Genomic DNA, 13,305 nt, shown 5'->3' with positions numbered 1-13,305 from the left:
GCGGTAAGTCTTGGAACAGACAGGGCCCCTGCTGCAGCAGGTCCTGTCTGAGCGGCAGAGGCCAAGGGTCCTCTGAAAGCATCTCTTGAAGTTCCGGGTACCAAGCTCTTCTTGGCCAATCCGGAACCACGAGTATAGTTTTCACTCCTCGCCTTCGTATTATTCTCAGTACCTTGGGAATGAGAGGCAGAGGAGGAAACACATAAACCGACTGGTACACCCACGGTGTCACTGGAGCGTCCACAGCGATCGCCTGAGGGTCCCTTGACCTGGCGCAATATCTTTTTAGCTTTTTGTTGAGGCGGGACGCCATCATGTCCACCTGTGGTCTTTCCCACCGGTTTACCAGCATTTGGAAGACTTCTGGATGAAGTCCCCATTCTCCCGGGTGGAGGTCGTGCCTGCTGAGGAAGTCTGCTTCCCAGTTGTCCACTCCCGGAATGAACACTGCTGTCAGTGCGAACACATGATTTTCCGCCCATCGGAGAATCCTTGTGGCTTCTGCCATTGCCCTCCTGCTTCTTGTGCCGCCCTGTCTGTTTACATGGGCGACCGCCGTGATGTTGTCTGATTGGATCAGTACCGGCTGGTTCTGAAGCAGGGGCCTTGCTTGGCTTAGGGCATTGTAAATGGCCCTTAGCTCCAGAATATTTCTGTGAAGCGAAATTTCCTGATTTGACCACAGTCCTTGGAAATTTCTTCCCTGTGCGACTGCGCCCCAGCCCCGAAGGCTGACATCCGTGGTCACCAGGACCCAGTCCTGTATTCCGAATCTGTGGCCCTCTAGTAGATGAGCCCTCTGCAGCCACCACAGCAGCGACACCCTGGTCCTTGCCGACAGGGTTATCCGCTGTTGCATCTGGAGATGGGACCCGGACCATTTGTCCAACAGGTCCCACTGGAAAGTCCTTGCGTGGAACCTTCCGAATGGAATTGCTTCGTACGAAGCTACCATTTTTCCCAGGACTCGTGTGCATTGATGCACCGACACCTGTCCCGGTTTCAGGAGGTCTCTGACTAGAGATGACATCTCCTCGGCTTTTTCCACTGGAAGAAACACTTTTTTCTGGTCTGTGTCCAGAATCATTCCCAGGAACAGAAGACGTGTCGTCGGGACCAGCTGTGACTTTGGAATATTGAGAATCCAGCCGTGCTGTTGTAGCACTTCCCGAGAAAGTGCTACCCCCACTACCAACTGTTCCTTGGACCTCGCCTTTATCAGGAGATCGTCCAAGTACGGGATAATTAAAACTCCCTTCTTGCGAAGGAGTATCATCATTTCGGCCATTACCTTGGTAAAGACCCTCGGTGCCGTGGATAACCCAAACGGCAGCGTTTGGAACTGATAGTGACAGTCCTGTACCACAAATCTGAGGTACTCCTGGTGAGGAGGGTAAATGGGGACATGCAGGTACGCATCCTTGATGTCCAGGGAGACCATGTAATCCCCCTCGTCCAGGCTCGCAATAACCGCCCTGAGCGATTCCATCTTGAACTTGAACCTTTTGATATAAGTGTTCAAGGATTTTAAATTTAAGATGGGTCTCACCGAACCGTTCGGTTTCGGTACCACAAACATTGTGGAATAGTAACCCTTCCCTTGCTGAAGGAGGGGTACCTTGGCAATCACTAGCTGTGAATACAGTTTTTGGATAGCCACCAACACTGCCTCCCTGGCAGAGGGAGTTGCTGGTAAGGCAGGTTTTAGAAAACGGCGGGGGGGGGGGGGGGACGTCTCGAATTCCAGCCTGTACCCCTGAGATACTACTTGAAGGGCCCAGGGATCCACCTGTGAGAGAGCCCACTGTGTGCTGAAATTTCTGAGACGGGCCCCCACCGTACCCGGATCCGCCTGTGAAGCCCCAGCGTCATGCTGTGGACTTACCGGACGCGGGGGAGGACTTTTGCTCTTGGGAACTGGCTGTATGCTGCAGCTTTTTCCCTCTACCTTTGCCTCTCGGCAGAAAGGATGCGCCTCGAGCCCTCTTGTGTTTATGGGGCCGAAAGGACTGTACTTGATAATACGGTGCCTTCTTGCTCTACTGTCAGCAAAATAGTGTCCCTATCCAGGGTATCAATATTATCCGACAGGGAATCTGACCACGCAGCAGCAGCACTGCACATCCATGCTGATGCAATCGCTGGTCGCAATATAATGCCCGTGTGTGTATATATAGCTTTTAGGGTAGCCTCCTGCTTTCTATCAGCAGGATCCTTTAGGGCGGCCGTATCTGGAGACGGTAGTGCCACCTATTTTGATAAACGTGTAAGCGCTTTATCTACCCTAGGGGACGTTTCCCAACGTGACCTATCCTCTGGCGGGAAAGGGTACGCTGCCAATAACCGTTTAGAAATTATCAATTTCTTATCGGGGGAAGTCCAGGCTTCCTCACACACCTCATTTAATTCCTCAGATGCAGGAAAAACTACTGGTAGTTTTTTCTCACCGAACATAATACCCTTTTTTGTGGTACCTGGGGTACTATCAGAAATGTGTAATACATTTTTCATTGCCTCAATCATGTAACGGGTGGACCTATTGGAGGGTACACTAGTCTCATCGTCGTCGACACTGGAGTCGGTATCCGTGTCGACATCTGTGTCTGCCATCTGAGGTAGCGGGCGTTTTAAAGCCCCTGATGACATTTGAGACGCTGGAACAGTCACAAGCTGAGTAGCCGGCTGTCCTATGTCGTCAAACCTTTTATGTAAGGAGCTGACACTGTCACGTAATTCCTTCCATAAGTCCATCCACACAGGTGTCGACCCCTCAGGGAGTGACAACACATTTACAGGCATTTGCTCTGCCTCCACATCATTTTCCTCATCATACATGTCGACACAGCGGTACCGACACACAGCACACACACAGGGAATGCTCTGACAGAGGACAGGACCCCACAAAGCCCTTTGGGGAGACAGAGGGAGAGTATGCCAGCACACACCAGAGCGCTATATACCACAGGGATATCACCTATAAAGAGTGTTTTCCCTTATAGCTGCATATATATATTATACTGCGCCTAAATTTGTGCCCCCCCTCTCTTTTTTACCCTTTCTGTAGTGCAGGACTGCAGGGGAGAGCCAGGGAGCAATCCTTCCAGCGGAGCTGTGAGGGAAAATGGCGACAGTGTGCTGAGGGGAGATGGCTCCGCCCCTTTTTCGGCGGGCTTTCTCCCGCTTTTTGTGTTATTCTGGCAGGGGTAATTTACACCTATATAGCCTCTGGGGCTATATATGGTGTCAGTTTTGCCAGCCAAGGTGTTAATATTGCTGCTCAGGGCGCCCCCCCCCAGCGCCCTGCACCCATCAGTGACCGAAGTGTGTGGTGTGCATGAGGAGCAATGGCGCACAGCTGCAGTGCTGTGCGCTACCTTGGAGAAGACAGAAGTCTTCAGCCGCCGATTTTCCGGACCTTCTTGCTTCTGGCTCTGTAAGGGGGACGGCGGCGCGGCTCCGGGAACGGACGACGAGGTCGGGTCCTGTGTGCGATCCCTCTGGAGCTAATGGTGTCCAGTAGCCTAAGAAGCCCAAGCTACCACCACTTAGGTAGGTTCGCTTCTTCTCCCCTTAGTCCCTCGCTGCAGTGAGCCTGTTGCCAGCAGGTCTCACTGTAAAATAAAAAACCTAAACTATACTTTCTTTCTAGGAGCTCAGGAGAGCCCCTAGTGTGCATCCAGCTCGGCCGGGCACAGAAATCTAACTGAGGCTTGGAGGAGGGTCATAGGGGGAGGAGCCAGTGTACACCAGATAGACCTAAATCTTTCTTTAGATGTGCCCAGTCTTCTGCGGAGCCGTCTATTCCCCATGGTCCTTACGGAGTCCCCAGCATCCACTAGGACGTCAGAGAAAATGATCACCGATAAATTTTCCCGGAAAATTGAATAGGCTGTAATTGCATTTCGCGGGAAAAGTCCGGTTTTTCACGTGAAAAGTCTGTTATCGCTGCGAATTGAATATACCTCATAGTCTATTTCACATTCCGTAACTTCATCATGTGACTTGCCTTTGCTGCCTGTTCTGAAGGACAGGTTTTCTTGTTGTACTTGTGTTGTGTAGCTGATGCATGGATATCACCATATTGGATCTTGTCAGCTGACTACATCTCCCCCAGAGTGTTTTTTTCCTCAACTCTGGCAGCCAATCTGTGACCTGCAGATCCTATGTAAAGCTTCCCTGCTCATTAACTCACAGAAAGAGCAGTAAGTCACATTGCTGAATCCTGGCTCCTATTTAGCAGCACATCTGCAATTACTAGTGCTATATCTGTGCCAGAGTACTGCTGGGTTCCCTTTCTGCAAGCATCAGTGCCTAGGCTCCTGCCCAGCTGCAGACACAGTCAAGGGTACATAAGCCAAAGACTGGAGGCAATATCTGACCTAAGAAGAGTAGAGACCATGGTAATGGGATGTAGTTACTATCCCGGCGGTCGGGATTCCAGCGGTCAGAATACTGACGCCGGGATCCCGATCACCGAGAATGCAGACAGTTGCGCCAAGGCTATTCCTACTCGTGGGTGTCCACAACACCCATAGAGTGGGAATAGAACCTGTGGCCAGCGCAGCAAGCCATCGAGCCCGCAGTGTAGTGAGCGCAGGCTGCCAGCAAGGGGCTTTCTAGCGCTCGCTCAGCTGCCGCATTCTGGCGAACTGGGATCAAGGGGTCTGTATTCTGTATCCCATCCCACCCCACCCCATGGTAATGTCTGAGGAGGATAGGGATTGGGGGTAGTGTTTATTCAAATTACTTATTGCGGACATGGGGCCTAATTCAGGTTTCTACGCACATGCAATTGCAACTGTGATTTTTCAGGCTACGGAATTGCTAATGTTGGCAAGTGATGCGGACGCCCAGAATTGAAAAGTGACACTCAGCTGAGCCATCGCAAACTCATTTGCAATTGCGTACACATTCCCGGCCTATAGGCAAATCGAAGGAACATCGAGGTGAAGGGTAGGCCTGTGGCAACAAAGACTGGACATGCCAGTAGCTACGTTTTTGCACGTATGAGCTCACAGCAGATGCACGCTCTGAAAATGGCCATGACATCCTTTTTTTCAACCAATCCTTGTTAACACCACCATACGGTCACTTCCTGTCAATCACTTCTACATCAGAATAAGAATCAGCTTTATTGGCCAGGTGTACTCACGTACACTAGGAATTTTTTGCGGTACAGTGCCTAATACATGAAATCCTCATTGCGAGATTGCAATTCCTTGATGCATGCACACTGGGATCGGTATGAAATACCTCCAATCAAAATCCCGACGTTCAAAATCCCGACACCAATTGACCGATGGTCAAAATCCCGACATGGACAAAATACCGACATTTAAAATACCGACATGTAAAATGCCGACAGGTCAAAATACCGACATGCGGTTTTTGTTGGTTTTTTGTGTGTTTGACGACATAAGTCAACATGGACACCATATAACGTGTACCGCGTCCCCTCGCATGGCTCGCTGCGCTCGCCATGCTTCGGGCACGGTGCCTCGCTGCGCTCGGCACACTATTATATTCCCCCTCCAGGTCCACTGGGATGGTAAAGTATGAACAAGTCGGTTTCAATTAAAAAAATCATGAAAAACTTATGTCGGTATTTTGACCTGTCGGCATTTTACATGTCAGTATTTTGACCTTGTCGGTATTTTAAATGTCGGTATTTTGTCCATGTCGGGATTTTGACCATCGGTCAATTGGTGTCGGGATTTTGAACGTCGGGATTTTGATTGGAGGTAAACTGACTGCATCCCTGCACACTGCGATCGCAGCACATGTGGTTTGCTGATAAACGCTCTGTTGCGTGAACATCGGCCATTGCGTACAAACATGAATTAGGCTCATTATCTGAAGGAGGATAGGCATTGGGAAATGCATGCAAGGAGGAATCATGACAGCTGGGGCATACTGCAGTCATTATTAGAGACTAGGGAATGGGACCATAATATGAGAAGTATTGATACCAGAGACAGTATTTGAGGAGAATATATATGGGGAAGGTGTATCAAGCAGTGTAAAGGGTGGTCATGTGAAGAAGTTGCCCATAGCAACTGATCAGCTATGACAGCGGTGGCCAACCTGTGGCTGTTGAGACGCACGTGGCTCTTTCTTTATTCAAATGTGGCTCCCAACACTCTAAATCAGGGGTTCTCAAACTCGGTCCTCAAGGGCACACACAGTGCATTGTTTTTCAGGTCTCCTCACAGAATCGCAAGTGAAATAATTAGCTCCACCTGTGGACCTTTTACAATGTGTCAGTGAGTAATTAATACACCTGTGCACCTGCTAGGTTACCTGCAAAACATGCACTGTGTGTGCCCTTGAGGACCGAGTTTGAGAACCTCTGCTCTAAATCATGTGACCACAACGGATACAGAAACCGCTGCACTCCAGCCAGACACGCAGCAGCACTACAGGGACTGAAAACTGAAGGAGTCGGAAACTAGAGGTGAGACACCCACAAGCAAACAGAGGACACATTAGGGACTGCTGCAATGGCATGAGTTGATGGGGGGGCTGTAGTGATACATGAGGGTGTGCTAGAGTGACACATGGCAGAGCTGGCTGGAGAGACACAGCAGGGTCCTGGCCGGAGTGACGCGGGAGGGTGCTGGAAGTAGTGACACATGGGGGAGCTGGCTGGAGTGACATAGGAGGGTGCTAGCAGGAGTGACGACTGGAAGAGCTGGCTGGAGTGACACATGGGAGAGCTGGCTGGGGTGACAGGATGGTGTTGGCAGGAGTGACACTGCAGGGTCTTGGCAGTAGTGACGCATGGGAGAGCTGGCTGGAGTGACATGGGGGAGCTGGCTGGAGTGACATGGGAGGGTGCTAGCAGGAGTGACACATGGAAGAGCTGGCTGGAGTGACAGGAAGTTATTGGCAGTTGTGACACATGGGAGAGCTGGCTGGAGTGACAGGAGGGTGTTGGCTGGAGAGACACATGGGAGAGCTGGCTGGAGAGACACAGGAGGGTCCTGGCAGGAGAGACACATGGGAGAGCTGGCTGGAGAGACACAGGAGGGTCCTGGCAGGAGTAACACATGGAAGAGCTGGCTGGAGTGACAGGAGGTTCTTGGCAGTTGTGACACATGGGAGAGCTGGCTGGAGTGACACATGGGAGAGCTGGCTGGAGTGACAGGATGGTGTTGGCAGGAGTGACACTGCAGGTTCTTGGCAGTAGTGACGCATGGGAGAGCTGGCTGGAGTGACATGGGGGAGCTGGCTGGAGTGACACATGGGAGAGCTGGCTGGAGTGACACATGGGAGAGCTGGCTGGAGTGACAGGAGGGTATTGGCAGTAGTGACACATGGGAGAGCTGTCTGGAGTGACAGGAGGGTGTTGGCAGGAGAGACACATGGGAGAGCTGGCTGGAGAGACACAAGAGGGTCCTGGCAGGAGTGACGCGGGAGGGTGCTGGAAGTAGTGACACATGGGAGAGATGGCTGGAGTGACACATGGAAGAGCTGGCTGGGGTGACAGGAGGGTGTTGGCAGGAGTGACACATGGGAGAGCTGGCTGGAGTGACACTGCAGGGTCCTGGCAGTAGTGACGCATGGGAGAGGTGGTTGGAGTGACACGGGGGAGCTGGCTGGAGTGACACAGGCGGGTGCTAGCAGGAGTGACACATGGAAGAGCTGGCTGAAGTGACAGGAGGGTGTTGGCTGGAGTGACACATGGGAGAGCTGGCTGAAGTGACAGGAGGGTGTTGGCTGGAGTGACACATGGGAGAGCTGGCTAGAGTGACAGGAGGGTGTTGACTGGAGTGACACATGGGGGAGCTGAAATTTATTATGTGAATCTGGCTTTTTCAGTTATTTTATGTGAAAGTGGCTTTGTTAATGGATCTGGCTTAATTTTTTTATTTTATGTCGTTCTGGCTTTTTCATTGTATTTTATACCAGGGGTGTGGTCTAGCAGGCACAAGGCCACATTCCATTTTTGCATGTGCGCCATCGGCTCGATGTCGGCTCTTTGACGTACATAACAAGGTTTTTTGGCTCTTTGTCACTGACTGGTTGGCCACCCCTGAGCTATGAGGTTACCTTTATCAACTATATTCCAGAAACTGCAAGGTAGAAGCTAATCATTGCTATGTGAAACTTCTCCACACTTTACACTGCTTGATACGTCTCCATAAAACCAGGGACTCTCTCATGCAGTTAAAGCCACAATTCCACTGTTCATATTTATAAAATGATGGCCCAGATTTATCAAGCCTTGAAGAATAATAGCACAGTGATAAAGTGCCAACCAATCAGCTCCTAACTGTCAGTTTTCAAACAGACTGTAATATGGAAGTTAGGAGCTGATTGGCTGGTACCGTGCTATTTATCACTCTCCAAGGCTTGATAAATGGGGGCCTAAATCTGGAATAATTTATTAAATTTTGGGCTAATTGCTGTTTGCGCAGCGTTTAAACGCCGGCAAATAGCCCAACTCGCACCCTTCGTCTGACCAATTCACCCTCCTATTTGCTCAAAAGTGCTCACTACCCTATGGGGTAGCGAACACTTATAAGCGAAATCCCACTGCCGTAAGCGCAGTGGGTGTTGCGCAAATCTGTTCACCCACAACTGAATTCCCCTATAATTGTGAACATAAAATTTATGGTTCCCTGTTCAAAGATTTTTTTCTAAATATGGCACTCTCAGACATGGTCCATCCATGCTCTAGTACCTACAGCAGAGGTAATAAGCCACCTGGGGTTCTCCAGGAGTTCCACAACTAGCATTGCCGGCATGCTGATATTTGTAGTTCCACAACAGCTGGCATTGTCACAGTTGGCAGAAACCTCTGTGAGCTATCCTATTTTAACACATCCACTGTGTTCACAAGTGGAACCAGCAGTGACAGGATGCGTATGGGCAGCAGGCGGCTCCCTGTCAGCGCGATGTACCATACATAACTCATGATACCTTGTTCAAAACTCGATCAAATCCGGGACCTTCTCCCAGCGCCTTCAGCATCATCCGCAGGGCAGACAGAGAGCCCATGACTGCGTGCCGCAGTTATCCAACAGTGGCAGACGATGCAGGGATATACACAACCTACACGCTGCTCCTGTTCATGTCTGCGGGTCACCTTCAGGTTTATCCCATGGAATGTATGTGCAGTGCAAGTGTAAGTCCATTCCAAGCCCCGCCCCAGCCAATAGCAGACCCCGCCCTGTGCCCCGAAACGTATCATGGGGGCGTTACCAATCGCCACCCTAGTGTGGCGGAAGTGTCAGTAAGCGGTCTGGGCGTCACCGTTCCTATAGCTCTATGCAACATCCTTGCTCCGCCACCTGACGTCACAGGTCACTTAGCCCACTAGGATTTACCATCTAAAATGGGTTATGTCTATGTCTAGAATGCGTCAACTGTCACTGCTTCCGGGCATGCGCAGGGAGGCTTCAGGATCCGGCGTCCCACTGACCAGTGTGCGCATGCCCTGAAACTTTGACAGGAGCGCATGCGCAAACGGCCAGAGGGAGCGCAGCGCAGACCGAGCACTACGGCGATAGGAGTACCCTATCCAGTGACCGCGGCGGTGATGAGGAGGGAGAAGAGAAGAGAAGAGACGGGTAGCTAAGGGGGAGCAGTGACTCAAATCGCAGAGAAAAAGGCAATTAACGCGGCTGCGGAGGTTAGTACATCCCATTAAAATGAATTAGACCATGGGAACACTGTTTTCTGTGGGTGTACTTCTCAGTACCATCACCTTTCTGAGTTTTATTCCTCCATAATTTTGTGGGTCTGAGGTATTTATTTTCATTTTCTCTCACGTCCTAGAGGATGCTGGGGTCCACACTAGTACCATGGGGCAGAGCTGGATTAAGGCTTTGGGGGGCCCGGGGCATTTAAGACTGGGGGGCCCTCATTCAGATGTGGACGGAGTAGCTATCGCTGCTGCTTACATAAAAGTAGCAGCGATAGCACTAATGTGGTAATGCAGCAGTAGGTGTAATGCCTCCAGCTGTATTACTGATATGAACTATGTCCAAGGATGGGGATTTAGTTGGTCACAATACTGATGGTTATATCCCGAACCCCCTAAATACCGACAAGCATTGGCTGGCTGCGTGACCCAAGGGGTTGCGCAAGCCGCCCGCCACAATACCTACCAAGAGGCCAGGAAATATCCGTTCTCTGACAGAGATCCTGGCCTACTGTGTCCCCGGAGACACGCCTCTGTTTGGAGAAATGGAGGCCGTCGCTGCCCCCAAATGGCATCAGACTGTCAATCTCTGACTGTCTGATGCCGCCTTATGTCTGGTGCCACAGACCCGTACTGCGCACATGTAGTACGGGTCTGGTCCATGCACAAAGTACTGAACATCGGTACTTTGCTGCATGAACCGCTACTCATCCACATCTTAATAAGAGCCATAGGTGGTCATTCCGAGTTGTTCGCTAGCTGCATTCGTTCGCTGTGCAGAGATGAGGCAAAAAGAAGGCACTTCTGCGTATGCAGCGCAATACGCACGCGCATCGTACTATTACAACAAACAAAGTAGTTTCACACAGGGTCTAGCGAAGCTTTTCAGTTGCACTGCTGGCCGCAGAGTGATTGACAGGAAGAGGGCGTTTCTGGGTGTCAACTGATCATTTTCAGGGAGTGTTCAGAAAAACGCAGGCGTGCCAGGAAAAACGCAGGCGTGGCTGGGCGAACGCAGGGCATGTTTGTGACGTCAAAACAGGAACTGAACAGTCTGAAGTCATCGCAAGCGCTGACTAGGTTTTGAGCTACTCTAAAAGTGCACATAAAAATTTTGTAGCCGCTCTGCGATCCTTTCGTTCGCACTTCTGCTAAGCTAAAATACACTCCCATAGCGTTTGCACGGCTGCTAAAAACTGCTAGCGAGCGAACTCGGAATGACCACCATAGTGCACAAGCCTTCTGCGTGTACATAAACAAGGAGCATGGACACACGTCACGCAAAAAATTCACTTCACGCAGGGGGCATGCACATCACTTAACCAGCCGCTGTGCTGCCCCCAGCATCATGCACACAGCAGGTGGGAGCGATCCCTCCCTACCTTTTCTCCAGCCCACAGGTGGGACAGTTTCCGAAAAACAGGACGGTCCCACCAAAACGTGATGGTTGGCAGGAAATGCATGCGTTCATACTCCTGTACATACACACACACACAATATATATATATATATATATATATATATATATATATATACACACACACACAGTATATATATATATATATATATATATATATATAAACACATGTAAGCATACATACAGTCTCACATGTATACACATGCATATATACTGTTACACACTGACAGTTACACACTTATACACATACATTCACACAGACACATTCACATAGTCACACACTTATACACATATATACATTTGTCACACACAGTCAGAGACATATACACCTACCACAATCAATCACACACTTATACCCATATTATACATATACTGTAGAGTGCTCCTCTCCTCCCTCTTACCTCACTATCACACACTGACTGGGTGGGCCATGGGCACATGTTTGTAGCTGCTCCTACTGCCTTCTCTCCTCCCTCCTCTCACATGCTGCCTGCAGTGAAAATGAAAGCAGTGCCGTGTAGCCCCGCCCCCCGGCTCGGATTCCACCCCGCTGCACTCTCCCTCTGCTTTCTTTGGACTTTATGCAGCTTGCGGTGCACTTTGCATTGCAGCTGCACACTGAACTGTGGGGCCCCTAGCAGCAGGGGGGCCCAGGGTAATGTACCCCCTGTGACCCCCCCTTAATCCGGCTCTGCCATGGGGTATAAACAGGTCCCTTGAGAGCCTTGGGCACCTCAAGAGTTTAATGGTATTGGCTGGCTCCTCAATGTATGCCCCTCCCACCAGACTCAGTTTAGAAAATGTGCCCGGTGGAGGGTTCCGGTATGAATGGTCGACCACTATTGGTCGACATTGGCATGGTCGACATGGACAAATGGTCAACACATGAAAAGGTCGACATGAGTTTTCTTACCTTTTTTTGGTGTCGTTTTGTGCATGGCTCACTTCACTCGCCATGCTTCGGGCAAGGTGCCACGCTCCGCTGCGCTTGGCACAGATTACCGTTCCAGTCGTAGTCCATGTGGATCGTAAAGTATGGAAAAGTTCCCCAAAAGAAAAAAAAATGTGAAAAACTCATGTTGACCATTTTCATGTGTCGACCATGTCAATGTTGACCAATAGTGGTCGACCTAATGAATGTCGACCATAACATGGATAACGGATACCCCGGTGGAGCCGGGAGCTCCTAGGAGCTTTTCTAGTTTTGTTTTTTTAAAGAGTTTAGGCACAGGGAGGCTGCTGGCAACAGCCTCCCTGCTTCGTGGGACTTAGGAAGAGGAGGGAGGGGTGGGGGTAGTGTCCAACCCTAGAGGTTAATGGCCACTATCTCCGCTGACAGGATACTGAGCTTCTGAGTGTGTCAATCGCTAGCCCCCGAGGCGACCGATCGCTCCCGCAGCCTCCATCCCCTAACAGAGCCAGAAGACACGGTGGTGAGTAGGACGCGGCATCAGGGTGGGAGCACAGAGCTGATGCTGCGCTACGCAGGGCTCCACGGTAAAAATGTGGGGCGCCCTGGGCCAGCGCAATACTCTTCAAACTGGTCACTACTGCTATCAGGGACATCTGTACTGCTGCTAGCCACCATTACCTCAGGCCAGAATTATCTCCAGAAGTGCGGGAAGACGCCCCATTACAGGGGGCAGAGCTTCTCCTCGGAGCGGAGCCAGCACTCACCAGCGCCATTTTCTCCCTGCAGATCACACTACAGCGATGCTGACAAGGAGCGCTGACACTCCACATAACTCCAGCTATCCTGTGCGGTACCAGTGGGTTATTGAAGGGGGGGGGGGGAAGTGTCTAGTCACATATAAGGGCTGTGTATTCTATTAAGGTTATTCAGCTAGCACCAGGCTTTTATTATATAACTGCCTACTGGGGCGCTGTGTGTGCTGGCTCCTTAACTCTGTGTCTCTCTGAAGGTACTTGGGGGAAACTGACATTTCTCTGACGTCCTAAGTGGATGCTGGGGACTCCGTAAGGACCATGGGGAACAGCGGCTCCGCAGGAGACAGGGCACAAAAGTAAAAGCTTTAGGATCAGGTGGTGTGCACTGGCTCCTCCCCCTATGACCCTCCTCCAAGCCTCAGTTAGGTTTTTGTGCCCGGCCGAGAAGGGTGCAATCTAGGTGGCTCTCCTAAAGAGCTGCTTAGAGTAAAAGTTTTGTTAGGTTTTTTATTTTCAGTGAGTCCTGCTGGCAACAGGCTCACTGCAACGAGGGACTTAGGGGAGAAGAAGT

At 50.6% G+C, this 13,305-nt stretch overlaps 1 protein-coding gene across 2 annotated transcripts in view; it reads right to left on the bottom strand.

The window, feature by feature from the left end:
• ACOT13 (acyl-CoA thioesterase 13) overlaps positions 1-9,399 on the bottom strand; it is a 32,784-nt gene extending 23,385 nt beyond the window's left edge. The window contains exon 1 of one of the 2 annotated variants that reach the window (XM_063923272.1): positions 9,333-9,399. In XM_063923272.1, coding sequence (XP_063779342.1) covers positions 9,333-9,335 — 3 coding nt within the window. In that variant the 5' untranslated portion in view covers positions 9,336-9,399. Of the gene's footprint in view, positions 1-8,925; positions 9,313-9,332 lie in introns of those variants that run through there. The other variant, XM_063923271.1, reaches the window with a different exon arrangement.
• Positions 9,400-13,305: the final 3,906 nt, after the last annotated feature.

The sequence above is a fragment of the Pseudophryne corroboree genome, chromosome 5 (assembly GCF_028390025.1).
Source record: "Pseudophryne corroboree isolate aPseCor3 chromosome 5, aPseCor3.hap2, whole genome shotgun sequence".
Classification (NCBI taxonomy): Eukaryota; Metazoa; Chordata; class Amphibia; order Anura; family Myobatrachidae; genus Pseudophryne; species Pseudophryne corroboree.
This window is presented reverse-complemented; position numbering and strand designations above follow the sequence as displayed.